This window comes from Lemur catta, chromosome X, assembly GCF_020740605.2.
Source record: "Lemur catta isolate mLemCat1 chromosome X, mLemCat1.pri, whole genome shotgun sequence".
Classification (NCBI taxonomy): Eukaryota; Metazoa; Chordata; class Mammalia; order Primates; family Lemuridae; genus Lemur; species Lemur catta.
In genome coordinates, this window is record NC_059155.1 from 6,365,742 (window position 1) to 6,393,670 (window position 27,929).

At 51.0% G+C, this 27,929-nt stretch overlaps 1 protein-coding gene across 2 annotated transcripts; it reads right to left on the reverse strand.

Annotated features, from left to right (window-relative positions):
- Window positions 1-41: 41 nt before the first annotated feature.
- Window positions 42-27,732, reverse strand: BCAP31 (B cell receptor associated protein 31). 2 transcript variants are annotated; one of them, XM_045538181.1, is made up of 8 exons: window positions 27,587-27,732; window positions 26,300-26,435; window positions 24,727-24,827; window positions 21,016-21,163; window positions 4,038-4,173; window positions 3,020-3,143; window positions 1,846-1,946; window positions 42-492 (listed from the first exon to the last, which is right to left on the reverse strand). In XM_045538181.1, the coding sequence occupies exons 2-8, from the start codon at window positions 26,389-26,391 to the stop codon at window positions 454-456; spliced, it is 741 nt and encodes a 246-aa protein (XP_045394137.1). In that variant the 5' UTR covers window positions 26,392-26,435; window positions 27,587-27,732; the 3' UTR covers window positions 42-453. The 2 variants fall into 2 exon arrangements, with proteins under 2 accessions (XP_045394137.1, XP_045394138.1); XM_045538182.1 differs by having other exon boundaries at window positions 27,526-27,623.
- Between the last annotated feature and the right edge of the window lie 197 nt (window positions 27,733-27,929).

Sequence of the window (27,929 nt, forward strand, 5' to 3'; positions counted from 1 at the left end):
AGCCAGTCCTCCCCACACCTCAGTTACACACAAGCACCATGTACATATCATAACAACCTTTATTGCCCCCAAGAGAAACTCCAGTCTGCCAGCTTCACCCACCCTCCTGCAGGACCAGAGAAAACATCAACACAGCAAAACAAAAAGGGGGCTCAAACCAGCAGGAAGCAAGCCCTACTGCAAGCCGGATTCCAACTGCCCTCCACACTCTGAGGAACTGAAGCCAGGGCTGGGCTGGGCAGGAGAACGGCATTCTGAACGTGTAGCAATCAGGTCCCCTGTGGTATGCCGGGAGAGGGGAAAGGGGCCGAGATGACAAGCTACAAACTGTGGAAGGGAGTGGGGGAAGCAGAGGGAGTGAACTGAAGTACCGGAGGGAGCGGCTGGGCTCTCAGGAAGCAGCGAGCACGTGCCAGGTGGAAGCCGGCTACAGGCAGGGGAGGAAGGAGGCCCTCACTCCTCCTTCTTGTCCGTAGGTCCATCCACAGCAGCCTGGAAAGGGACAGAAATCCCACAGTAGTAGGTTGACAGGGCCCACTCCACTCCTTCAACCTCCAGCCCCATGTCCCCCAGGCCCAGATCAGCTCCCTTCTCCTCTAATGACAGGTACCCACGGAAACAAGGGATCTCGTCCTCAGAAGCACCCAAAGGCTTGCCAGAATAGGTCAGTCCTTGCCCACACTCTAGGGAAGGCCCTGACCCCAGTGCCAGTCAGGGAAGCACGGCTAGGACCTCCCTGAGGGCTGAGCCCTGGGCGGGGGAAACAGCTGGGCATTCAACTCCCTTGCAAGATCCAGTTCAGCACCTTCCCGACTCTGTGACCTTCTACAGGTCCCCTCAAAACTCAAGTCCTGCCCAGTGAGCCTGTCGTATACTGAGGGCATAGACCCCCCCCCACTTTGGGGCTGCACCCTTCCTCCCCACCTGCTGTGGTGCCCAAACTTGGGCCACCAAGCACCAAGGCAGACTGTATGAACTTCAGGGTGTTTACCTCACACCCAACTTCAAGATCACCTGGGCTTCCAGACACAACCTGGCGTTAGGTTAGTCTGAGGATTAACACCAGGCTGGGGCAGCTGGATGAGGTAGCCTTTGATGCCTGCCCTCACTTGCCCAGGGATCTTTGCCCATGTCACCCCCTAGCCCTCTGGAAGAGAAGACCAGGGCCTAGAGTTTCACCTGCATGTCTGTTTTCTTTTTTGTTTGTTTGTTTTTTTCAGACAGAGTCTCGCTCTGTTGCCCTGGCTAGAGTGCCGTGACGTCAGCCTAGCTCACAGCAACCTCTGACTCCTGGGCTCAAGCAATCCTCCTGCCTCAGCCTCCCGAGTAGCTGGGACTACAGGCATGCACCACCATGCCCGGCTAATTTTTCTATATATATTTTTAGCTGTCCATATAATTTCTTTCTATTTTTAGTACTGACGGGGTCTGGCTCTTGCTCAGGCTGGTCTCAAACTCCTGAGCTCAAACGATCCACCCGCCTCAGCCTCCCAGAGTGCTAGGATTACAGGCGTGAGCCACCGCGCCCGGCCAAATGTCTGTTCTTGATGGGGCCCCAAACCATGGACGGAGGCTGGGCACGATGGTGGCAGGTGTAGGGAGCCAATCCCACTGCTCAGGGCCCCCTCAGCAAGTGCCTGCCATCTACTGCCAGGCCACACCTCTGCTGCCCACGTGAAGGGTTCTGCTCGGCAGGCTCTTCTCTAGGCCAGGAGGAGGCAAAGTGGAGCAGGGGAGAGCACAGCCACCTGGCCACCCAGGCCTCTCGAAGGGCTCCCTCCCTACACACAGGGGCTGCCCCATCCACCCTCCTGTGCATCTGTGCAGCAGGGCATGCGGGCTGACCTGCAGCTTTGCGTGCTCCTCCAACAGGCGGTCGTACTCCTTGGTCAGGCCCTCAGCCTGCTTCTGCATGGCCACAGCCTCGTTTTCAGCTTTCTCTAGTTCTGGAAATGATGCAAATGTTGAAGAAGTCAGAAATAAAAAGTCTGCAATTCAGGGAAAAAACCTACTTGCTGGAGACACCAGAACTGCCCCTGAATCTGTCTCAAACGAGGCTGTGCAGGAGACCACCTCTCTGAATGAAGCTCCTCTGCCTTTGCAGCAACACCCCCAACCCAAAGCAGTGGGGAAGAAGTGACCAAAAGAGCTAGATCAAGCAAAAACTAAAAACTAAAGAGAACCCCTTTGGTCTCTTTTTTTATTTGGCTGGCTTTTTTTTTTTTTTTTTTTTTTTTTGAGACAGGGTCTCATTTTGTCGCCCCGGCTAGGGTATAGTGGCGTGAACATGGCTCACTGCAACCTCCAACTGTGAGGCTCAAGCAATCCTCCTGCCTCAGCCTCCCAAGTAGCTGGGACTAGAGGCATGTGCTACCAAGCCCAGCTAATTTTTATCTCTTTCTGGTAGAGATGGGGTCTTGCTCTTGCTAAGGCTCAAACTCCTGACCTGAAGCGATCCTCCCGCCTTGGCCTCCCAGAGTGCTGGGATTATAGGCATGAGCCGCCTTGGTCTCTTTAATGGAGGGGAACCCCAGTGGCCCTCAGCACGAGTGACCTTCAGGGAGGCTGAGAGTGGGAAGCAGGGAACAAAATCCCAGCCTCAATGCAAGACCCCTGGTGACGATGCCTTGCTGAGAGGAGTGGCAGCCAAAGCCCACAGTGTTGGGTAAAAACACTACAGACCTAAGTCTACACAGGCAGGCCAATTCAGAGGTGGTTTAGATTCCCAAAACAAAACTACCATGAATTCCCATCCACTCCCTTCCTGAACACCACTCCTGATACTCCTCTCGCTCCCAGTTCCAAGGCTGCCTCCACGGGAGAGCCCCAGCATGCACTGCTGCAGCACTCGGGGTGGCTGAAGGCCTGGCCCTGCTCAAACCACTTAGCTCCACCTGGCTGCGCTGGGACTGTCTTTGTTTCCACCCAGATCTTGAGCTTGTGTGTGAGATTCGTTATTAGTATTCTGGCACAAGAGGGGCAGCCGCAGGGGCGGGGGGCACACAAGGACAATCCTCACTTTGCTTAGTGCCAGCTAGCTCGTTCTTTAGCTTCTTCAGGTCAGCCTTCAGGTTCTCGTTTTCCTGCTCCAGCTTCACCTCCGCGTCCCCGACATCCAACTTGCCTCCGCCAACAGCAGTTCCCTGGGAAAAGCGCCAAGGGCCAGGGTTACTTGGGAGGGAAGGAGAGAGGGAGGGAGAGGCTCTAGTCCCATCCTCCCCACCCAGCTACAGTTCCTCAAGCTGCCCTGGGCACTTGCCCCTTCGGAAATGTCAGCATGGAACCAAGCCACTGCTTGCTCCTGGGGACCAGGCAAAGGCCAGGGTGTGGCTGCCCGCCGAGGGCAAGGGGAGGGCCAGCAGGGCCACCTGCTGAGCTCCCAGGCACATGCCTGGCCTGCCCTGGCCCCTGGCGCTGCCTCCTTCCTCAGCAGCAGGGCAGAGCAGCTCCATGGAATTTACCAGCCCATCCAGTGACTCCCATTCCTTCCACTCCCGGGTTCCAACAGCTCACTGCAGCCCAGTAGCCCCACACTCACCGGTCTGGCTGTCTCTCCCCTCTGACTTCAAGCCCAGCTGCCTCCTCCTGAGCCTGACTCACACCTTACCTCCTCTGACAGGCCTTCCAGGACTGGCCAACAACCCTGTCCCTGCCTCTTCCCCAGCACTGAGGGACGCACAAGACCCTAGGTTCCTGAAAGGCTGTGGCTGGTAGCAATCTTCCAGAGCACAAGGGCCTGGCTCACTGAGGAGGCATTTTTTTTCAGAGAAGTCTGACTGGAAGCAGTGGGTGGATCAAGAGAGCAGCAACACCCCCTCCTCTTCCACGTCCTTGTGAACTAGAGGAGGGTGTCAGAGTTGCTCCGGATCCTTCCACATTAATGCCTCCAGCGGGCACACCCTCCCCACTGAGGACTTCCCCTTTGTGCCTCCACCCAGCCTGATGGGCTAACAGTGGCCACTGAGGCCCCTAAAAAATGTGATTCCCTGACGTAACCCCAGGGTGTGCCATGGCGAGGTCGGGGAGATAGGGCTCACCTTCTTTAGTTGGTCATTCTCCTCCATGTACTTCTTGGCTGCCTCGCTAGCACTCTCTGCCTGCTTTTTAAATGCTTCATTGGAGGCCAGCAGTGTGGCCTGCTGGGAGATGAGAGTCACCAGGCGTCTAAGCAGGCTACAATTGTTTCCAAAAAGAAGGGAGAAATGAGAAAAAGAAAGAGAGCAAAACAGCTGGTGGGAACTTCTCCTGGTTGCTCCCAGCCCCATGTCTGCCTCTAGTCTGGACCTGCCCTCCTGCCAGAGCAGCCAAGCATGGAGCTACCGACCTGGCTCCAGCAACACAAGGGGAAAGGTGGGGCCTGGGAACTGTACTCTGCCACTCTGAATGGCCACCTCCAGCTCTGAGAGATGTTTTCAGGGAAGGGCTGGAAGTAGGAGCCTGAGGATACTGGGGTAGGGCCTAGCTATGGCACAAGGTCAGAAGGTCCCAGAACCCCAGCACTTTCTAGGTCAGGGCCCGGACATGCCAGACAAGCCACGGCACCATTTTCCTCCCTGTGAGGCCAGGCTTGCCTCCATAAAGTAACAGTAGAAACTCATAAATTTGGGCACTTCCAACATGCCAGGCCCAACCCTCATATCTACCTGATTAGGCAGCTACTATGGCTGCCCCCCTTTCACAGAGGATGACACTGAGACAACTTGTCCAAGGTCAAAAGCCAGAAATGGACATGGATGGAATTCCACCTCCTGTCTGACTCCAAAGTCTGAGCTCGGAACCACTCAGTTAACAGCGAACAGCTCCCAGGCCCCGAGGTATGACAGAAAGGACTCTTCTCCACCCAGTCCCCTTCCCAAACCTGTCACACAGGCAGCTGCCAGAACACAGCTGTTATGTAACAGCACCCCAATTGAGGCTTTCTTGGGCTGGAGGGTACAGAAAAAAGAATCAGGGCATAGGCGCACACCGCTTGTCTGAAGCAGCCGCAAGAGAGAGGCAAACAGGTGGCAGGTGGGGACAGATGCTGGTCCCCAAGCAGAGGGAATGGCGGCTTCATTTCCCTAGGTGCACCCTTTCCCTGAGATGTCAGCTAGCAGGAAGAGGTGAAGAGAAGGACTCGTTCAAACAGTCAAAACAGGGTGGGGCGTACTTTCCCCACACGCCTTGGAAAAGGACCCAGTCCCGCCCTGGCGTGCAGAGTAAGGCAAAGTACGTGCTGGGGCCTCGGGGAAGAAGGAACAAATCTGCTTAGTCCAGGGCACTTCAACAGCAAAGTGTTTGCTCAGAGGAGCCGAAATAGCCTCATGGCCTGCTCCAGGCTACTCCCTCCCAGTCCTGCCAGGCCTTCGCAGCCTCTGCTCCTCTCCAGCTACAGCCCGCAAGGGCTGAGGAGCGGAGACACCAGGTGAGCTAGCTTCCTGGCCTGAGCCACGGCTCTCCACAGCTCTGGCCAGGGCCCTCTCAGGAATGCGCACTCAAGATGGAGAGAGCCGCAGGGGCGGGAGACACCCCTGCGGTTCCTCATTTGGGGAGAGGCTCCCAGGGGCCCCTGGTGGCACCAGGAGAGCCAGGCCGTTGATTCCTGGCAGGAGAGGAGAGTTTCCAGTGACATGTGCTCTCTAAAATTAGCGGCCCAGGACCTCGTGGCCAAGGGCTCAGGTTTCCCTGCCTCAGCCCCTGACTGCCCACCAGCCTGCCCCCCACTGGGCTGGAGCCCTGAAGGTGGAGGGAGCTACTGAGCGCCCCCGAAGCCAGAGAGAAGCAATGCGCCTGACATGTCGGAGGGGCTGGAAGTCACTGGGAGACCTAGGAGGAAAGGCAAGTCTGACTAAGCCCCAGCCCCTAGCACAGAGCTCCCAGCTCCAGAGTAGAGCCCAATGTGTTGAGGAAGAGGCCCACCCCTCCCACCTGGAAATGGGTGGGGGCATGTGTACCACCCAGTAGTAGAGATGGGACCTACGGATACCACGGGGACCCAGTGAAGACCAGGAAGGCAAGGTGAAGGGTTACTTATGCTCCCTCCACCACCAGGCCAGACAGGCGGCTGCTGGTGAGTGCCCATGGCTGTCACCTGGTTACGCAGGGACGCCAGGCCCAGGGACATAGCTAACACAAACACCTCAGCGGTGGCAGCAGCACTGATGACAGCAGCAGCCCAGTAGGGGCCCCAGCTCTCCTGAGTGCAGTCCCAGGCCTTCCCTGGCTACTGAGAACCAGAGTTGCCAAGATGGGCCAGGGCGCGCGCACACACGGAATCCAGCACAAGGTCCGTGCAGCATCCACTGGAAAGCTGAGCCCTGCGCAGCCCCGGCCCGGACCTTCAGTTCACAGCCTATATAGACAGTTAGGGTCTCCCCTCAGCTGGGGCCTAGTCCCGATTCCTCTTTCCCACCCCCATAGCACCATCTCATCAGCCTCTGGGCCAGACTCCCCTCAGAGTGAGCCCCAGCCTAAACAGTTTTCTCTCACACCTTCCAGGTACTCTCTTCCTGCTGGAGCTGTGCCTCTAACCCATCCCAGGACAATTCTGGATAATTCCCTCCTGCCCCCCACCAAGCCCCTCCCTACCCCCATGCTCTGCTCTGTCCCCCAGGAACCTCACCCCTCAACCACCTCATCCTGAAATCACCACACTCAAGTCCGTTGTCTTCCCCCTCCCATCCATTCCTCAACCTACTCCCGTCACCAAGCCACCAGCAGGACTGCCAGTGACCTCCTCACTGCCTCACCCAGCAACCACTATGGAGTCCTCATGCTGCTCTAGTGCTGCTGACAAGTTACCCTCGCAGTGCCTCCCCACCGACTTCAATAGCTCCTGTCACCACCTGCTTGTTCTGTTCCCCCTGGGGTCTGCATTCCTCAGCTGGCACCCTGCACTTGCTTCTTAGCTAATCTTATCCCTGAAAGGGCTGCATCTGCAGCCCAGACTCATACCCAACCACCTACTAAACGTTGGCTCCTATATGTCCTGAGACATTCCAAACTCGACTTCTCCCTTAGCCTGCCTGACCTGACCATCTTCTGTACCCCCTGCTGTGGTGATAGGCATGCGAGCCACCTTGGACCCAGTCCTCCTGGCCCCCCCAGACCAAGCCCACATTCCAGTGCTGCCCATGTCAAGGCCAAACAGACCACCTGCCATCATCCCCACTGCTGGCGCCACCTCCCTATGTGCAGCCACACAGTTTCCCCACCCACCCCAGAGCAGGCCAAAGCTGACCATGTCACTGCACTCAATCTGACACCGGCACACAGGCCCCATGCAAGCTGGCTCTTCTCCCCTCACTAACCACGTGGCCCTTTGCTCTAGTAACACCAACCCCTCATCGTTCTTGGAACACGCCGGGTTCTGCATGGCAGTTCTCCAGGTCAGAATGTCCTTTCTACCCAGCTTGATCATCACCTCCCCTACCCCCATCGTGGGGACGCCCCTCTGGGGTCTCCCACAGCAGCCCCTTGTGCCCGCACATGACTGCATTTTCTCTCTCTGTTCTCTGCGTCCTTATCATCTGTCACTTGTCTGGCTGTCCTACTCGGCTACGGATGCCTTTAGGCTGAGCACTGTACTTTCATTTCCAGACCCCCACACCTGGCACACTGGAAAGGGGCCTTCCAGATGACCTCATCCTACTCCCAGGAGAAGCAGCTCCTACTCACCTGACAGGTGAGGGGACAGGTTTGAGGCTGCAGGTCAGGCCCAGGTGGAATTTCCCTGGGCCCAGCCTGCACCTGTGTCCACCTGGGGGCCTGGTACCAAGGGGTACACAGGCAGACACAGAGTTTGCCAGTCAGAGGAGTTAGCAACAGAGGACATGGAAGATGGCAGCAGGGAGGTGCCGTCTCAGACCCATGTCAATGAGCAAGCCAGGCTTGTGGCTGCAATGACAGCTGAGAAGGCACGTGGGGAAGACGATTCATCACCACGAGATGGAGGCAGGCCCCAGAGCTCTGGCCTCTATGTCCTCAGCCTGTTCCTTCAGGGCCCTAGCAATGCAGGCCAGGCCCTCCTCAACAGGCTCACCGACATTTGCCAACCTGAGAGCCAGCCTTCTAGAATGTTTTACTGCTCCTTCTCACACCAGGTCAGATCCTGCTCCAATGCACGTTCCCCTCAATGAGTCCTCCACCCCCATCCCCCTCCCAGGCACACTAACTAGTACTTTTTTGTCTGTTCTCTGTTCTTAGTTATTCGTTTATGGATAATAGGTGAGAACCTAAGAGCCAAAGGAATATCCTGAAAATATAATGTAGTCATTGAAAGAATGGCCAGATTAAATGCATCCAATGACAGAGGGAAAAGCCAGTGAGCAAAATTTAATAGAGCCCAGATGTGTCCTTGGCAGACAAAAGTCAGCACCAAATACCTGAATCTGACCCGGCTTTCTTGGTAGAATGTTCTTGGACACTGAGCAAGGCTATCATGCTTTTATAAACGGTTTAGAAAGCCCGAGAAGGCAAAAGAAACAGATTCTCTCTACAGACTCTAGAGAAACAGGGCCAACTATATCAAGCAGAGAGAGACATGGCTTGCAAGTGCTTTTTGCCAATCCTATCTTTCCCCAAGTGAAGAGGAGAGGGAAGTGTGGGCCTAACATGAAGTGAGGAAGAGACGAGGCCCGACCAAAAGGTTCTGTGGTGTGGCTGTCCCCACCCGCCCTGCTGATGGGCTGGCTGCAGGTGAGCCAGGTCATTCAGCCCTCATGACACCCCTGCACGGAGAGGCTGTTCACACAAGTTCCCTCCTCTGCCCTGGGCAAGTGGGAAGCTGGTGTCCCGGCGCCACCTGCTGACTCGCCAGGCCTACCACAGCCTGGGAACGCAGCAGCGAGGCCAGTGGACCCTGGGTATGCACACCCCAGCTGTCGGAAGAAAAAATGAGGCAAGGAACCAAAACCCGGCGATGCCCCAGGAAAAGGTTCACGTGAAGGAGAATGGTAATACCAGGGCCTCTGCTGCCCTGCGCAACTCTCCCTCAAGAGCCTGGGGTCAGGAAAATAAGGAGGCAGCAAAACAGAGCAGCAGTTAAGACTAGGAAAGTTGCCTGGAAAAGATCCAAGGAAGGTCATCACTAAGGGCTGCCCCAAGTCCATTTCAGCACAGCTGCTCGGCCTTCCTTTCAGCCTTTAAGTACAGATGTTGCAGACAATGGGAAGGTGTGCTAGAGTGGGGGAAATTTGGGCCACTTCAAATGAGAACACAACTGGCAGCAGCTCTAGCCAACAACCCAGATGTAGCTCGCTGTCTGCAGGCAGTAAAGCCAGCACTGGGGAAGAGGCAAGGCTGGGTCAGGTGCCTACCCTCCTTCCCAAGTTAAGGAGAACATGTGACAGAGACAAGCTGTGTTTCTGGGGTTTTGTTGTGCTTCTTTCTTGAAACTATGTGAGGGGTCTTTGGAAAGTTTGGGGACAGAGAGCAACCGAGTGAGGCCAGACAACTTAGGCAAAGATACTCCGTGATTAGCTGACTCAACCTGAAGAATACTGGTGGCCTGCCCACCTTGCTACTAGAGAAGTAACCTTTAAGGTAGTAGGAGTAGGGAAGCCATCACCCCCATATCTGCCTGGCAATTGGCCGGGGAAGCCTGGCCACACATACACAGAGCAAAGTGTCCAGCAGAGTGAGAACTGTGCTCAGAACCCTGGGGAGGACCAAATCAAAGGACGAGTGTGGGCTTGGCAATATGGTCCAATATGGTTGCCTTTTCCTTGGCTACCAGTGAACTGACAAGGAATTCTCGGCCCCCAGCCACCTAGCGCCCTGCTCTCCTGCTCCTGCCACCCTGCCTCTTGGCCCACAGAGGCTGTTGTCATTGGGTGCTAAGCTAGGTCGTTGGGCTAGGACATCAGGCTTTCAGGGACCTTACCATGGGAAGACGGGAACCCTGCTTGCTCAGCATTGTGCCCAAAAGGAGCTATTCACTGTTTGTGTTTAGAGTGTGAGGAAGAGAATACTTTGGTCCAAATTAAGTAGCTGAGCAGATAATCTCTATATTTTAAAAGGAGCTGACACTTGCTATGATGCATGTCAGATAGTCCTTCTTGGGCTATCCATAACGAACATCCCCTTTATCAGAGCCCCCTCTGAGGCCCAGCTGAGTGAAGATGAAGCACTCAAAGGACACTGGCACCTACTATACCCTGCTCAGTGATCCTGGAGGGGGGGGCTAGAGATCAATGGAGCTCCCAATGCCTAGATCTCAAGTCCTATTGTAATTCTTGTGTTCTTAGAAAAGGGTGGTAGCCAATGGATGGATGGATGGATGGATGGATGGATGGACAGAGTGAGTGACCAAGTGGAACTGAAGTCCAAAAAACCCCCTTGCTTGGCCTTCTGCAGCAGTGACCCTCAGTCCTAGCCACACGGGAGTCACCAATTAAATCAAATTACTCCGGGAAGGCCCAGGCATCAGTATTTTAAAAACTCCCTAGTTACCTTACCTAGATATTGATTTAGACAAATAAACTTTGTAAAAAAGTATGGCAATAAGGGAAATGTGGACAGTCATTAAAGTTTTTAAGTCATTAAGAAATTATTGTAAACTTTTTGTAGGTAAGATGTTATCATACATGTTTTTAAAAATCCCTACCTTGTCAAAGCAATAAACCAAAATATTATTTTGCCTATAAACACAGTATCTGCGGTTTGCTTCAAAACAATCCAGAGCTGGAGGACTGTCCATCTATCTACCTGCAGAGCCGAACACACTTACCCCAGAGGGTCTGGATGGACTATGCCCTGGAGGTTAAAAGGGCTCAACTGCCTCCAGCAGACAACCCAGGCTCCCACAGCGCAGACATAACAGCCGCCAGAGGGGATGCTCCAAATCCCCACCTGTCTGGAAGCTGGCAATCGATGACCCCTCAAGCTCAGCCTGAGAGCAGCCCTGCAGGTAAGTGCACCAAGTCTCCACTCCCAGCCGAACTTTCTCCAGATTCAACCCACTTGGCCCAAGCCTCCTGCCACCCTCCTTCCTTGGTTCCTGTAGCTGGCAGAAGCTAAAGCCCTGCCTGGGTCAGACACCAGTGACAGAAGCTGTGAGGATGAGGGATTGCCATTGCCTATAAGGATGAGGGAAGCAGCCAAAGACACAGATGGGCTTAAGAAAGAATCACTGCTAGCACCTGCAGTGCTCCCTGGACCAATGTCCCACCCCCAGCCAGGATCCTCAACGGAGACTGGAGGGAGGATGGGATCCGGCTCCACCCTGTCCTGGCACTGGCTGAGTAAAGCCTTTTGTTTGACTGATGAGGGAAGGGGCTTAGGGGCTTCCTTGAGGCCTTCCAGGCCCCTCGGTCCCCCTGCGGGAAGCCCAGGACCCCAGGCCAATCCCAGTTCCTGATCTGCCTTGAGGGTTTGCTCTCATCAAAGAGCAGGTGTTAGAGGGTGTAGTCCAGGGTTCCTCAGCCTCAGCACTATTGACATTTCAGGCCAGATAATTCTTTGTTGTGGGGGCCTGTTGAGGGATCTTGTGTATCACCAGGTGTTTAAGCAGCTGCCTCTGGTCTCTAGATGTCAGTAGCATCCCCCACCATTGTGATGACAAAACAGATCTCCAAATACTGACAAATGTCCCCTGTGGGGGACAAAATTGGCTCCAGTTGAAAACTACTGGTCTAGACCTACACTGTCCAATACAGTAGCCACTAGTGACTAGACACATGTGGCTATTGAAACTGAAACTTAAGATTAAAAGCTCAGTTTCTCAATCACACTAATGTTCTTGAGTCACATTTCAAGTGCTCAAATAGCCACATGAGGAGACAGCTCAGCTCTAGGACATTTCCATCATCACAGAAAGTTCTGTTGAACAGTGTTAGTCTACACTGACTCAGATTTCTTGGGGCGATCACAGAAACCTGAACAACCCAGATACTTTTTCTCAAAAAAAAAAAGGAGCTTAGCAGAAAAGTGCAGCAGCTGCATCTGGGCTAACAGCAGTGATGGGATTGCCCGTGCAGGGTTAAGGAGGAAATGAGATCCCTGTGGATCAAGTTTAGGTCATTAAAAATCAAGGCAGGGAACTCTCACACAAGCATGGACCTTCCTGGGTCTGGCCAGTAACCACCACTTTGGTCCTGACCTTGACTGACATTTTAGCTAAGGCAGAGAAAATAGTGTGGTCCTCTGAACACACAAAATCCATCCCAGCAGGAGCTGCCGTCCAGACTCACTCCCTGAGGCTCCAGAAGGACTCTGGCCAGCTATGCTCCCCAGTCACCAAAGTAAGCACCAAGGGAAGGGGGAGGCAACAATATAGCAGACACATTCTGCAACTGGTCCACTGGAGGTGGTCCAGACACACACATCTTCACAAGGTGTCACAGCTCCTAAGACCTGAAAGGCTGGGCTTCCAATCTAAAAATCCTGGCATGGCAGTTTGACAAGTTTAACCCAGACACGCACCTAAGGCTGTCACCAGAGGTTTCAGAAGCACTTTTATGTGCCAGCCCCTTGGCATTGAGTTGACCAGTCTAAAGGGGAAGAGCCCAGGTTCCCTATGATGGGCCAATGTGCCAAGTGCCACACCTCACAGCTGAGTGTGCAGCTCTCTAGGCCAGCCAGCAGCAGTGCCCTGGCATCTCAGAGAAGACTCCAGAGGAAGGAAGCCTTGAGGAAGTATGAAGAGGAGGGTGCCAGGCAGAAGCCAAAATGCTCAGAGAAAAGGGTGGGAGAGCACATGTTGTTCAAGGCTATCCAAGGAGACCCATGTGGCTGGTTCACGACAGGGGGAGGCCAAAGCAGAGACTGTGGAGGGGTCATGTCACAAAGAATCTGTGTGAAGCCTCCACAACACACAGATGATTGAGAAATTGAGCTTTTAATCCTAATTTAAGTTTCAGCTTAAATAGCCACATGTGTCTAGTGGCTACTGTGGACCAGTAGTTTTCAAATGGGGTCAAGGTGATATGGAGTCATTGGAAGTAGGGGTGATGGGATTGGTTCTACATATCAGAAAGGTCACTTGGCTGGAGCATGGTGGACAGGCTGGAGGCTCCAACTGGGGTCTGTAGTCACAGGATGCTGGTGGCCCTACTATATACCAGGGGTTCCAAGGATAAGGTGGAAGAGGGGCTAAGGAGGGAAAAGCCACAGGCCATTTAATGGGGACAGAGTTTCAGTTTTGCAGATGAAAACTTCTGGAGGTTGGCTGCACAACAATGTGAAAGTACTTAAGACTACTGAGCTGTACACCTAGAAATGGTTATGATAGTGAGTCCTACGTTGTGGTATTTTACATTAAAAATCCCACAGGACCATGGGGTCCCATGGGACAAGAAGAAAGGGCAGAATACCCCCAGGCTTCTGGGTTGAATGACAGGGTTGGGACAGTGGTTCTCAAACTTTATGCCATCTCTTATAGAAAATGGAAACTGAGGACCCAAGAGGATAGCAAGGTGTTCCCAGTCTAGAGTGAACAGGTGGCAGAGGCAGGACAAAAGCCTGGAATGCTCCTCCGGCTCCAAAGCTGGGACTGTCCCCCCTACCCCGCCCCTGCCAGCAGCAGCAGACTGGCTTGTTCATGGGCCATTCCAAGGGCCGTTCCAGGGGCTACTCAAGGCCAACCTCCCATGTGTCCTGAGCCCGCCCCATTGGGGACCAGTGCTTCCACCAGGCTTTCTCCCCAACAAGGTTCCTTCCTTGTCCACTAACCCACTCATGTCTGCTCTTGATCTTGCCCCACTGGCAGCCAGAGGCCCCTTTCCAGTGGACAGCCGGGTCCTCACATTCAGATCCAAAATTACCTCAGTCTCCTAATGACTGGGAAGGCTTAGTGACTCAACTCTACCAGTGTCTCTCAGATCTGTCCCCTCCATGTGCCACTCCTGCTACCACTGCCCTGATTCAGGCTACCAGCAACTCTCACTATGACAACCTCCGACTTGGTCTTCCTGCTGCTTCCAGGCTCTCCTGCTCCACTCCACCCCATTCAACCTTGCCAAACATTAATCCACACAGCTGACCATGTTTCAGCTCTACTGGAATCCCCACTTGGCTCCCTACCACCCAGAAGCTGCATACAAACTCTGGAACCCTCTACCCTGTCCCCCACCTCTCCTGACCCATCTAACTGTCTCTGGTCACCGGTACCTGCTCCTGTTCAGGAACTGAGCCAGTAAGACATGAAGAACATGGAAAGAAAGAGACAGATACAAGTAGTGGCATGGATCAGGAGGCCCAAAGAAAGCTGGATGAGCTGAGACCACTGTTTACGATATCAGGGGAATAGGCCTGATGTCCACCAATGGGGAACTGGGCAGACACATAGGAATGTGGAGAGACAGATAGTTGCCCTGGAAAAATGTTTATTATAAACTGAGTAGAAAAAAGTTACCACACTGCAGTTAAGGTCTGATCCTATTGTGTTTTTTTCCTTTTGGACACAGTGTCTCACTTTGTCACCCAGGCTAGAGTGTATGGTGTCAGCCTAGCTCACAGCAACCTCAAACGATCCTCCTGCGTCAGTCTCCTGAGTAGCTGGGACCACAGGTGCATACCCTGTAGCATGCCCAGCTAATTTTTCTATTTTTAGTAGAGATGGGGGTCTCACTCTTGCTCAGGCTGGTCTTGAACTCCTGACCTCATGCAATCCTCCTGCCTTGGCCTCCCAGAGTGCTAGGATTACAGGTATGAGCCATCGTGCCTGGCCAGTTTGGTCCTGTTTTTAAGCAGCATGTGGATTCTGTAGGGGAAAAAACCCAGGTGCTCAGGTCAGATCATTCTAAGTCTGAATTCTCAGCTTGGCTGATGACCAGCTCTGGGAACTTGGAGAGGTTTTTGAGCTTCTCTAAACCTCAGTTTCTTCTTCGCAGGGTTGTTGTAAAAACGTTGTATGTGGGTTATTGTAAAAACATTATATGTGTCTGACACACAGAATGCTTAACAAGTAGTAGCTGCTATTATGTGCAGCAAAATCTGGAAAGGTATAAGGCAGAGGTATATGTCAACAGTAGTTACAGAAGCATTTCATAGAATTTATTTTCCTGTTTTTGCTTATTTAAAGCCTCATCTTCCTACAATGAATATATGTGCTATATCTTCCTGATATTCAGGTATATGAAAGGGACTATTAGAGTTGCTAGACTCATAAAATCAACACTAATAAGGCAGACACGTAGGGAGGTCAATTTTAGTTCACAGATCATACAGGTACCTTCCTACCAAAAGCTGGGTAATGAATACTAAGGGAAAAAAGCAGCCCATTATCTGATCTGCAGCCAGAGATGGGCTGAAAACAACTATCTAGTACCAACAGTTCCACCAACACAAGAAAGCTGGTATATAAACAATGGATAGGAACTAGGCATGGGCTCTGGGCTTAGCCACTCAGAAGCCGTGCCCCTCAGCCCACTCTATCTCGCTTGGGTTGCCCTCCTCCGCTTACAAAAGCCCATGCTAATATGAAGGGTTACTAAAGTCCTTACTGGTTTCAACTAGAACCAAATGAACCATATGAACAGCTCAAGCACACACAGGCCAGGCCATGCAGCCACCCAGTCTTCCAGATAAGCCCTCATTTAAACAGATGAGAATACTTAGGGCGAGAGGCGAGTTGCTTATGCAAAGCCACACAGCTGCTGAAGCGGCAGCACCAGCTTGGGAACGCAAGCCTCCAGGCTTCCAATTCCTCCGATCCTCCACCACTGGCCCTCCTAGAATGTGTGAAGGTGTGCACTGTCGCTCTGCACTCCTGTAACTTTCTCGGCATCCCTCTGTCCTAACTCCAACGGTGTGCCAAGGGCTCTGTGTGCTGGTCTCCCCGCAACTACTATACATTCTTTGCCTTTCTGTGGTTATTTGGAGGGGCACATAAACAAGGACATGTAGAACAAAAAAAGTATTAGCCCAGGGATTAGCCCATTTACTTACACTCTATCTAGGGCAGAAGTATGTGTTTGACAGATGCAAGAGGCACTCTTCAAAGGGAAAAGTGCTTCAAAAAGCTAAAGGGCAGCCATAACATGGTTTCTGAAAGAACCAACCCAGGTAAGTGAGGAGTATGACAGTACTCCAAGTGTTTTCAATGCATTTGAACAAGTCCAGGCCTAGATGAATTCTATCCCAGGCAGTGAAACCCCACCATGAAGCCAGAAGCACTGTAAGCTGGTGACCTCCAGGCCATGGACACAGGAAGATGTGCTAGAGCAGCACCATCCAAACTTTGCTAACGTGCACAGGGTCACCCAGGAACTCATCACAACTCAGGTTTTCACCAGCAGGCTCGGGGGAAGCCTAAGAGTCTATTTCTGACCTGTCCAGGTCCTGCCGAGGCTGCTGGGCTCTGGGCCATGCTTAGAGTAGTCAGGTGTCAGGAAGCAGGTGCCAGCGATCCAGTTCCAATGATGGAAATGTGCAGAAAGGGCACTGGGTTTTAACAGTAAAAATTTCAAACCAGCTCACATATCTTGGAGTAGAAAATTGCTAAAATCATGATGGTCCCCTCAGGTAACAGAATGCCCATTTTTTTTTTGTTTTTGAGACAGAGTCTTACTCTGTTGCCTGGCTAGAGGGCTAGAGTGCCATGGTGTTAGCCTAGCTCACAGCAATCTCAAACTCCTGGACTCAAGCGATCCTCCTGCCTCAGCCTCCCGAGTAGCTGGGACTACAGGCATGCCCCATCATGCCCAGCTAATTTTATATATATATATTTTTTGTTGTCCAGCTAATTTCTTTCTTTCTTGTTCTTAGTAGAGATGGGGTCTTGCTCTTGCTCAGGCTGGTCTCGAACTCCTGAGCTCAAATGATCCACCCGCCTCGGCCTCCCAGAGTGCTAGGATTACAGAATGCCCATTCTTAACAACCGTTAAGAAGTATGAGGGAGGTATGCATGAGTCATTTGGAAAATCGCCAAGATATACTATTGGGTGAAAAAGGCTAGTCAAAACAAGGTAAAAACAACTATGGCACTTGTAACAAAAAATTATACGTGTATGTAAAAAACTTATTAAAAAATTCGGAAACATCCCAATTATTACCTGTGGCTATCTCTCAGGATGGGATCACAGGGGAATTCACATGATACTTTATTACTTGAAGTTTTTTTGGGGGGGAGCTCATTTATTTTACAATGAACAAGCATAACTTTTTTAACTGGAAGAAATAATAAAGAGGACAGCTTTGCTTTTTAAGTGTTTCCTGCAAGCCACACACGGGTTGTGCAGACATGAGGTTTGGACAAGAACATTTCTATAGCTAATATCACATAAAAAGACAAATTCCTCAAGGGTCACAGCCATCACCATAGGATCTAACCCTCAGACCAGGGAGGAGTATGTATTTCTGGCAAAAATTCTATAAATGATTAAATAGATTGTTTGTGGGCAATTGGTGAATCCACACTAATATCCGGGATCACCATTTCCTTTTCTAAGAAATTGCACAAGCCCAGCCTCGTGACTTTTTTAATCAAGCTACTGGATGGGGCCACGGGAGGGTGCTACAGGCACAGCAAAGCAGCTTATACACAACTCGTGGTGTTCTGACAGCTACATGGGGAGGGAAGATGCGTGTGGCTGCTTGCACAATCTGGCCAACAAGTTAATACAGCCACTTGTCTTGTCAGACATGTTGAAAAGTGAATTAGGTGAGGCCTTACATGCTTGTCAAGGGAGAGGTAACAGAAAAGTGGCATAGATTGCCAATACCAGAGATGACAGATCGGGACTGTAAGAGCAGACTGCAACCATGGGCCCAGATTTAACCCTGTCTCTACTCTCTGCATGCATCACTTTAGGAATTCTGTAGGGTTTAAATGAGAACTGCCTGTATTTGAAGCCACCCAGTTACATTAGAAAGGAAACTGCAAACTGTACTACATCCTGATGGTGGTGGTGGCATTAACTGACATTCTGCATTTGTCAAAAAACTCATATAACTGTATGCCAAAAATGGTGCTTTTACTATATGTCAATTTAAAAAATGTCAACTGAAGAATGAACCTGGAACATTCTGGCTTAAAAGTAACACACAGAGAGGACTGGGCTGAGCACACACTCATTGCCTGGCAGCTTGGCTACCTCGAAGCCACGGAAGGGAGGCGACCCATTCCAATGTCTCCTGGCACAGTTAGACAACATCTACTGTAGCGCCTAAGCACAGAGGTGTCCTAGAAGTAAGATCATGAAAGCAAAATCCAGTCAGGAGAGTAAAGGACTTAAGAGTCTGTGGGGAATAAGCATTAGTGTATCAGCTACTGCTATGACGGCTTCTAAAGAAACAATCTGCAGTTTTCTACAGCTTGATAAACCGTGGGGCCTCAATCACAGCCCTCCAGGTAGCACATGACTGAAGCAAGCCCAGTAGGGCAGCTCCCTCCTCCCAGCTCTACCTTTCACTGAGGGGCACTAACAGCTCACCAGGTTTGGCAGTCGCTCTGTCACTAACTCATACTGATGAGTTAATAAGACCCAACCCCCAAGTCTTTTTGAGTTCTTGTCTACCCCAGTCTTCCCTGCCCTTTATGAACCTGTACACACATTTATGACTCACTAAAAACTCAAGTCTTATTTGAGCCAGTCTGATCCGTGAGCCTAGCTAAACAGCTGAGGATTCTGAATGGTCCCTAACCTACTTGCTATTTCTCCTGGTGGCCATTTCTCCCCACGTCTGCTCACCATGACAAATGTCCTTATACAGATACAGAGAGGAGGTGGGGGTGTAGAGCAAGCTTCCTGAGGCCTCTATTTGGATGGAGCTGATCCATGCAGCAGCCACTCATGTGAGTTAGGACCACACCTAACCACACTGTTCCACCAGCATCCCCACACTTCAGCATCTGGTCAGAAAGAACAGACTCAGACTGCAAGTGTCATGCTGAAAAACCACCTACACTAGACCTACAGAAGGCAGAGATAAGACTGACAGAACTTCTCCAGGAATTCACAGTCATCACCAATGATCCCTCCCTCTTTCCTGAGAGCATACAAGCTACTCTTTCTAGAACGTGGCTTGAGATCAAAGTCAAACCCTCCCATTCTAGTCATTTCCTCACCTACCTTCTCCTCCCTCTGGAAACTGGGGTGCTTGCCTATCTGCAGCCTTCCAGCATGTCTCCCATTCTGCAATTCCTCAAGGATCAGTGGCCATTCCACCTACAGATCATCTCAACAGCTGCTGTACATAATTTCATCAAGTCTAAACAGAGACTACATCATTTAGAGAATCTAGGCCCCCTAGTATACCCCTGCCACCTGAGATTTCAATTCTCTCACCCCATCTCCTTTGCCCTCAGCCTTCTACTCTCCACCCCTTACTCAACATAGACATACCAAGGGACTGCCTTCTCCCCAGTTCTTCCTGTGTTTCCCCATCCAGAGCTTGCAGGAGGCTTGCACCGTCCTGATACTATTCTTAAACCTCTAGATGCTTTTCTGGTAGACGGCCTTAGCTGTCTCTTTTTCCTCCCCCTCTGTGGACTTTTTCTCCTCATGCGGCTCACATGCAGTCAGACTCAGAATTCTTTTTTTGAGACAGCCTTCCGGATTTGCTTCCCTTTCAGTCTCGGACCACAAGATCATACTTTTGTAGAGCTTCCTGAAACCTTAAAAATCTAGGGTATGTGTCTGACTTCTCCTCCTCTCAGCCTTCTCATTACCTGACTTTCCTAAGTTTGAAGATGACAAGTTTGCAGATTACATCTGTGACTAAATATGTTGGAAAGATGCTTGCCTTTTCCAGCACTACCCTCTTCCCTCCCTTTCCAACTTGAACCCAGAGAGTCCAAGATTATCTGAGTGACTGAGGTTTTTTTCCTGAAAAGTGAAAACCCAGGCAAGTAATCATCCTAATGCCTAGTGAAGGAAAACACACCAGGTGACTAGAGGGCAAGAATCCCTTTGGCATTGAGCATCTTGAGTCTTTGGGCACAAAACCAAGTGGGGAATCAGCATCCATGAGCCTGGCCTCAGAACCCACATGCTTACTTGGTGCTCTGGTCTGAATGTCCCCCAAATTCATTTGTTGAAATTTAATCCCCACTGAGGTGGCATTAAGAGGCGGAGCCTTTTGAGAAGTGATGAAGTCATGATGGCTGCCTTTGTGAATGGATTAGCACCTTATAAAGCGGCTACAAGCAACTATTAAATACCTTGGGCCCTTTTTTTTTTGCCCTTCTGTCTCTCCCACCATGTAAGGACACAGTGTTCCTCCCCTCCAGAAGATACAGCCACAAGGCACCATCTTGGAAACAGAACAGCTCTCACCAGATACCAAACCTGCTAGCACCTTGGTCTCGGACTTCCCAGCCTCCAAAACTGTGAGAAATACATGTCTATTGTCTATAAATTACCCAGTCTCAGGTGTTTTATTATAACAGCACAAATGAACCAACACACTTGGCTTCTTAGTGCCAAACCACATGGCAAGCACCTTTCCCATATCTTTGTACACCCTCGGCCTGAGCTTTCGTCCACCTGTCAGCCAGGCCCTGCTGACTAGAAGCCCTGTGTGAAGCAGGAGGCAGGGAAAAGAGTCCTAGACCCAAACAGATGCCTTCTACTGGTCTAGCCTTGCCCAGCTAGCTACCCCCTTGTCCCTGATCAAGACACTTAGTCTTGTAAAAAAAAAAAAAAAAAAAACCCCACCAGAAATACTCAAGCCACCATAGAGCAACACATGACCCCATTATAGGTTTCATCTTGGCAGGCCCTGCAGAAAGGCTTGGTCCCAACCCCTTTGGACCATTTATACCCACTGCCCCAAAGTCAGAACCCCACACAAAACGCCACTATTCAATTGCTCTCTTGTGAGTGGGGCTCCAGAGGAAAGGTCTTGCCATTTACTTCAAGCTCCAATGCAAACAGAGTATGAGAGCATGTGATGTCTTAGGGTCTTCTGACATTCTGGTCATCCCTCGCCCACTCTCCATGCTGCCTTTGAAGGTCAGGGGGCAACTGTGTGACTTCCCTAACACAGACAGGACCTCTGGGTCTAGGCCATAGACTGAGGAGTAGTCAAAGCACCTCCGTGTCCCTGCTAGTCCAGGGCTCCCTTCACAACCCTTGGCCCCTCCCCACTCACAAGGACAGCAGCAAGGAAAAGCCAGCAATGTAGAGATTCCTCTGGGCACGGAAAAGCTTCATGTGGAAGTGTTCCATGGCCCCAGGGTTGTTCTGGAGGTTCACTTTTTCCGTCACATCATCATACTTCCGAATCTCACGTACAGCATCTATGGTGGAGCAGAGAGGAGACACAGGTGTTTAGCTGCCACTTCGGCAAGACTGGGCTGCACAACGGAGACAGGTACCATGAGACGGGTTGGCCTCATTTCCCTCAAATCCATCTCCCCAGTTATTCCCACTCCTACACACACACACACACACACACACACACACACACACGCACACACGCACACACGCACCTACCTTGTGAGGTGCTTTATCAGGAGCTTCCGCCCTCAGACCCATTCTCTCCTCCAGCTTTTCACATGGCCCCATTCTGCCTAGACCATAAGGTTGCTCTACAGTTCAGGATGCTAACCAAGCCTAAGGCATTGCTGGCATCAGGGCAGCTTCCTCTTCCCATGGTGCCCCCAACCGCACCTTGTTCTGTTTATCCCGAGTTGGCCCATCGGCCACCCCATGATAAGCCAGGTTGGTCTTGTTCACAGAAATGCCTGCCCAGGAGGCATGACCCACAGGAGGCCTGCTAGAGGGTCAGGGATTCTGCTCCTAAGCTTTACAATGGGTTTTATTCTTTATAATGTTTTATTCTGATTACAAAAGGAATTTGTGCTTATCAAAAGTTCAAACACAGCAGAAACACGGAAAGGGAAAGAATCCCTTTAACATAGTCACCTCCACTAGTTTATATGATAAGAATGTGGCCACCCTATCTAAAGTCACTTTCAGTCCGTTAAACTATGTTATTGGCTTTATGATACACACCTAATCTTTAACACATGTTTTTGTGTCTGTCTCCCCCAAACTAGACAACAAACTCCAGGAGAGCAAAAGTCTTTTGTACTAGGTCCCAAGGGCCTAGCATAGTTCTAGGCACAGAGTGGGCATTCAAACAATTATTAAGTAAGTGAATAGCCTTGGCTCCTGAAAGACCCACTGTTAGAAATATACTGCTCCAGTTAAAAAATCTATTTACATGGACACATTTGTCTATAATGTAGAAATGGAACCACACCAAACCTACTGCTTTCTCTCATTTATCCTGAGATATCTTTTTAAGTCAGTACACAATGATCTACCTAAAGGCTCTTAATAGACCCCCATGTGAGAGGGGCAAGACATCATGGCATGGGTATGGTTTGGTTCTTAATGTCTGGTTTTAGACTTCTTGGTTTTTAAGCTGATCTTGTATTATAAAACTCTGCCTACCCTTCCTAGTGTCTTTGTGTTAAATCTGTACCATGAAGCAAGCACTCCCAAACGTTGCCAGCAGGGGTATAAACCACCACAACACACCCGCTAGACAATGTAAAATGCTCATACCATGAGGTCCAGCAATTCCACCCCTATGAATTTATCCCACAGAAGCATTTGCATACATCTGCAATGATACAGAGATGCTTACAATGGAGGAATTAAATTATGGTACAACCATCAGAAAATACTATATAATCTTTAAAAGGACTGTAATTGCTGTAAAAAGACATCTCAGATACAGTTAAGTGGAAAAAGCACAATCCAAAAAATGTGTATATAATCCCACTGCTACAAACATTTTAATAAAGATGTCAGCATAGGAAATGCACAACAAAGTATTCACGATGGTTACCTATGGGACATGGGATTACAGGGGATTTTAACTTTCTAAGTTCAATTTTTGAATTTTTAAAAATAACTGTACATTATTTTTGTAAGCAGAAAAAAAAATAAAACACGTTTTCCTATACCGTCACCTGCATCCAGGAATCCCACCATCCTCACAACCACCTTGGCTGATAGCCAAGAGGAGACTGGGGATGGGGGACACTCAGCAATACTAGCCTAAGTACCACAGCAGAACACCGCCCTCCCTATCCCTGGCCTCGGCCCAGGTGAGTGGACCCTGCATCCTCCAGGCAGATCTGATTGAGGTCCCTCTGAGGGAAGGGCAGGGGCTGTCCAGGGCTATAGCTCGAGCTGGTTATGCCAGTATCTTTCCTTAGTATCTCCTAGTAACTAACACTTATATTTGTAGAAGACTCTGCAGATCTTTCTAGTTTATGCTTCCTAACATGGGGGTAGGAAGCAGCCAGTCATCATAGCCATGTCTCTCTAGAACTTCCAAGCAGTTCCCTGATCCAAAGAAGAATGAAGGCTTGTTTTGCCAACTACTATTCCACAAAGGATCTCTCTGGCCCACTAAGCTGCACTCAGAAAGAGAAACATCTGTGGTTCTGATTTGGGGAAGAGGCAAGGCCCTGAGGGAATAATCCTTAGCAAGGTCCCTCCTTTCCCCAATTCTTGTTCCCACCCCAAACCCAAAAACAAAAACACACATGGCTCAGTTCAAATACTGGGTAGCCTGACTTTTCGTGGAGCTCAGCCCCAGGGACAACAGGCATATCACTTACCCACTCCTGGCTCAGAGGCTGCTTAGGGAGAGAACTCTGATTGGAAAGAGCTGCCTCTTGCCACGTATTTCAAGAATAGTGAGGTATTCAGGCAGCCTGCAGCTACCCCATGTGGCTGGGAACTGGTAGGCCACACCTGACCTGTTCAGAAGCAGTCCTGCCTAAACACATCCTGTCAGGCCCCAAGACATCATGAAGGAAAAATGTCTAACACCACAGCTAGTGGGTGGTGCTTTGCACATTCTCCTGAACCAAAGCGCCCCCACCACCACCCCCCACCCCCCGCTGCATTTCTGCTGAGGACCCAGGGGGAGAGGAGTGCTCCATGCCTAAGCGGGCATCACAGCTCTAAGACAAGACCACTGTCCATAGCAAAGCCAAGCCAATACTTTGTAGTCCAAGCAGAGGAACATACTGACCACTTACTTACCACAGCAAAGCAAGAAACATCTAACCAGACAAGAGCTTTATTCATTCCTCCTGTCTCTAAATGGTCACACCACCACCTCATCATAAAATGTTCACCTTCCATCTTAACACCACCTGGCCCCTGGACCAGTTTATCTTTTAAGCCCCTGCTGGTATGCACCTCAATGTTCAGGCTTATAGAACTTAACTTATAGAGCTGGAAGGACCCAGAAAAACCTAAAGTCTAGCCCAGATCCAGAGAGGTCTGGGATTTGTCCCCAAGTTATGCTGCCAGATATTAGGTCTCCCCCTGCCCCTCATACTACAGGACAGACTTCCCTTCCCAGCTAGGCTCACTGTCTACCTGACTACTCAGTCCCCTATTAGAGGCCCTGTTTTAAGCATCGAGGGAGAAGATTAACACTGTTGTTTAAGTGACTGGGTGTCCCAGGGGTCCCAGATGAGCAGCACTACTTACAGTAACGTAATGGGCCAGTTAGCTTCTCTCAGCTTCAAGTTCTAGAAGGACCCAAGGAGCACCTCAGAAATGCAAGGTGATCATCATAAGGGTGCATAAAGGCTACATGCTATAAGCCCCTGCCCACTGCTAAAAGCACCTCTCAAAGTAAAGGCCCTGCTAGCAGTCAGCAGTATGGATGAAGAACATCTCCTCCCCAAGAGAAAGACAGGAGGCATTTAAACAGTCTGTCTCTGAGAAGCCAAAACTTTACACTATACACAAAAAATGGCACAAGGATTTGCAGCAGGGACCAGGGTCTAGATCAGGTGGCCCTCAGCCACAGCTCACTCACCTATGACCAACAGCACGAGGATGACAATGAGAACCACGAAGAAGGTATTGCCATAGGTCACTACCAACTCCACCAGGCGGGACTTGAAAACCTTCTGCCATCTGTAAAGGAGAAGATACAAGGATGGGGCTGAAGAGAAAGCACATACACTTGGGATCCAGGTCTGGAGCAGAACAGAAATCCAGCTTTGTACTCTTCTCCAATGGCCCAGTGCCCATTCCCAGTCAGACTCAGTTGTTTGCAAGTCTCCAATTTATGACATCCACTCAAGAGTGTTTAAACAAAAAGGATACCTGTCCATATATATAAAAATGTCTACAAAACCAGTCTTAAACACTTGTAGTCTCTGAGGAGAGAAACTTACTTTTCAATTTACTCCCCTTCGTAGTATTCAAAATGTTTGACTGACTCACTCACACACACACACACACACACACACACACACACACACACAATTTATCTTTCCACACAACAAATCTTGGCTCATCTGCACCCCAACCACCCCGGATTATTATAAAACAGACTCTAGACCTCCTATCATTTCCATCCACAAATACTTCAGGATGTAGCTCTAAAACAGAAGAGCCTTCAGAAGTGTTTACATATTGTAAAAATCAACAAGAAACCCTCATTATCAGTGCCAGAGTTCAAAAGTCCAATCATTGAATTTTTAACAATTTGTTTGAATCGGGACCCAACCAGGTACTGATTTGGCATTTGGTAGATAAATGTCATAAGTCCCTCTTATTCTATAAGTTCCCCCTTCTTTCTCCCTCTTTTGTTTTCTTTTCTAATTTATTTTGTGCAGAGACCAGGTTGTCTGTCCTACAAAGCTTCCCAGATTGCAGATCCAAGAGGCCCTCTGTTTCTGTGTTTCCTCTAAATTGTATGCAAGTTTGGTTTTTGGCAAGAACATTCCTTCAGTGGTATTTCATACTTACTATGGTATCACATCAAGAGTATATTAAAAAACAGTTTTTAAAAATACTTGTGGAGACAGCCTTATTTGTAATATTCTAATTTAAACCAGGGTAGTATGTTTATATGTAATTAATAATTAATTTCCAATTAACTGTTTACAGGTCCTCTGTTCATTAGAAAACAATAAATATGGCTTCAGCCTTCATAGGCTGACTAATGCTCACAAGGCTACTACTGCGCAAATGGCAGTGAGACTAGTTAGGAGGACAGGAGTCACCAAATCTGCAATAATGTGACCCAGTGTTGCAAGTCTTCCAGATCCTACATTGCCATCCCCCACCCTCCAAGGACCCAAGAGTAGGTGGGAGGGCATCATTTCCAGCACCATAACTAGAGACAGATCTTCCCTTTGGGGCATTCTGAAGACCAGAAGGCAGGGTCCACAAGAAAGGAACTCAGCAAGCCGTGACAAAGTAAAACCATGTGGAGCACTGGCAATAATAAACACAACTGCTGCCACCCTCACCCCAGACAGGTTCTACCTGCTCCATCTGGCTCCAATTCCAGGGCCCACCAACTCTGCACACAGGAGCCACAGGGCTTGGCAACAGGCACCCTCCGCTTACTTGCCTGCCTGCTCTACAGACCGTACCTTTTGGGAGAAATGAAAGGAATGCAGAGAAGCAGCACAGCAAAGACCTCTGCGTAGAGGAAGGTGGCAACTGCAGTCCACTGCAGACTCATCCTGTTGCTAAAAGGTTTCCCACAGAGAAATGTGAGCTTGTTTCCTGACAGGGCAAAACAGAAGGAACAGGAGTTATAAAAGCTGAGCAGCCAATGACATGCAATTCAGGTACCCTGAGAGGCTGGGACGGCCACTCCTCACCCTGAACCCCAGAACTCTACTATAGAGTCTTTTAAGTGCTGGACTGGATTAAGCAGGGCTCCTTGCCCAATAGTGTTCAAAGGCCCCACAAACTTCCGCTTCCTGGGATTGAGTTACTTGCTGCCCCCCAACATGTGTGTTAACGTGTCCAGAGCCACCTTTCCTGACGATTCCTTTCCCCAGGGAGTCCAAGAGATTCCTTATACCTGTTTAACTGGGAAAGCGTTTTTCATAAAGAATAGTACACGACAAACACGAGGAAATCCTCAACACCCATCAGGCCCGCTCCGCTCCCAGCCAAGCGGAGCTGTGCCGCAGAGGTTGGGCGTTTTTCAAATTCCTGCTACCAGCCCCAGGACTGCAGTGTTTCAGTAACCGCACCTTCTCCAAAAGCTGCCGACGCCCCCGTCTCCTCCCAACCCCGGGGAAACCAGAAGGCCCTTCCCTCCCAAGCCCTTCCAACGGCGCGCCGAGAGAAAACCAGCAGCCTCCCTCTTGGGCTGCATCAGGGGCTAAAAAAGCCTTCCAACTGACGGCCGCTTCTGTCTCCGATGGGGCGCGAGGCCTCAGGGCGCCCCGAAAAGGTCCATAAGAGCGACTCCTAGAGGGCAGGAGTCGGGGCCAAGATCAAATGCAGGTCTCGGCTGAGCACCTCAAGGCCCCAGCTAGAGAAAGTTCTAGAAAAAGCAGTCTCCTCAGAAGCCAGAAGAGCCCTCTCAGTAACCCCAGCGGGCCACAGCGTCCACCCAGCTCGAGAGCCGACCGCGCAGCACTAGGCGGCCCCCGACGTGGCCCTGGCCTGGCACACGCTACCCGAGGCCCACCCCGTCGGCACCTCCTGGTGGAGCTTCACCGCCAGGCCTCGCACCCCACCCTCGCGCCCCCGAGCCTGGCTCCTGAAGGCGCCGCCCCGATTTCCCTTCGCTCGGCCTGCGCCCACTCCTGGGTCGGCCATGGGCCCCGAGACTCCCCGGTCTCTCCGCGCTGCTCGCCTCTCTCCTTCGTCGAGGGGCCGGGGGACCGGACCCGGCCTGGCGCGCGGACCCAGCTCACCGAGTTTCCGACAGTCACCGCGCACGTCCCGCTGCAGCAGCCAAACTCTCCCACCACAGCCCAGGCCCCGCCCCTTACCCCGCAGCCGGAAACCGGAAGCGCCCGCCGGGCCCCGCCCCCAGCCCTGCGAAGCCGCAGTGGCTCCGCCTACGGCCACATCCCCCGTCCTTCAGCCGAGGGCTGGGCGCCGAGAGCTTGTAAGAAAGCGGCGCCTGGCGGTCGGCTGCGGCGCCTCCAGCGCTCTGGGCGCGCGGAGTTGGAAGTGGGGTGGGGCGGGGCCTTGGCGGGAAGACGAGGGCCGCTTCTCTAGCCCGCGCGGTCGTCCCTCGTCTCTGTGGTCCGG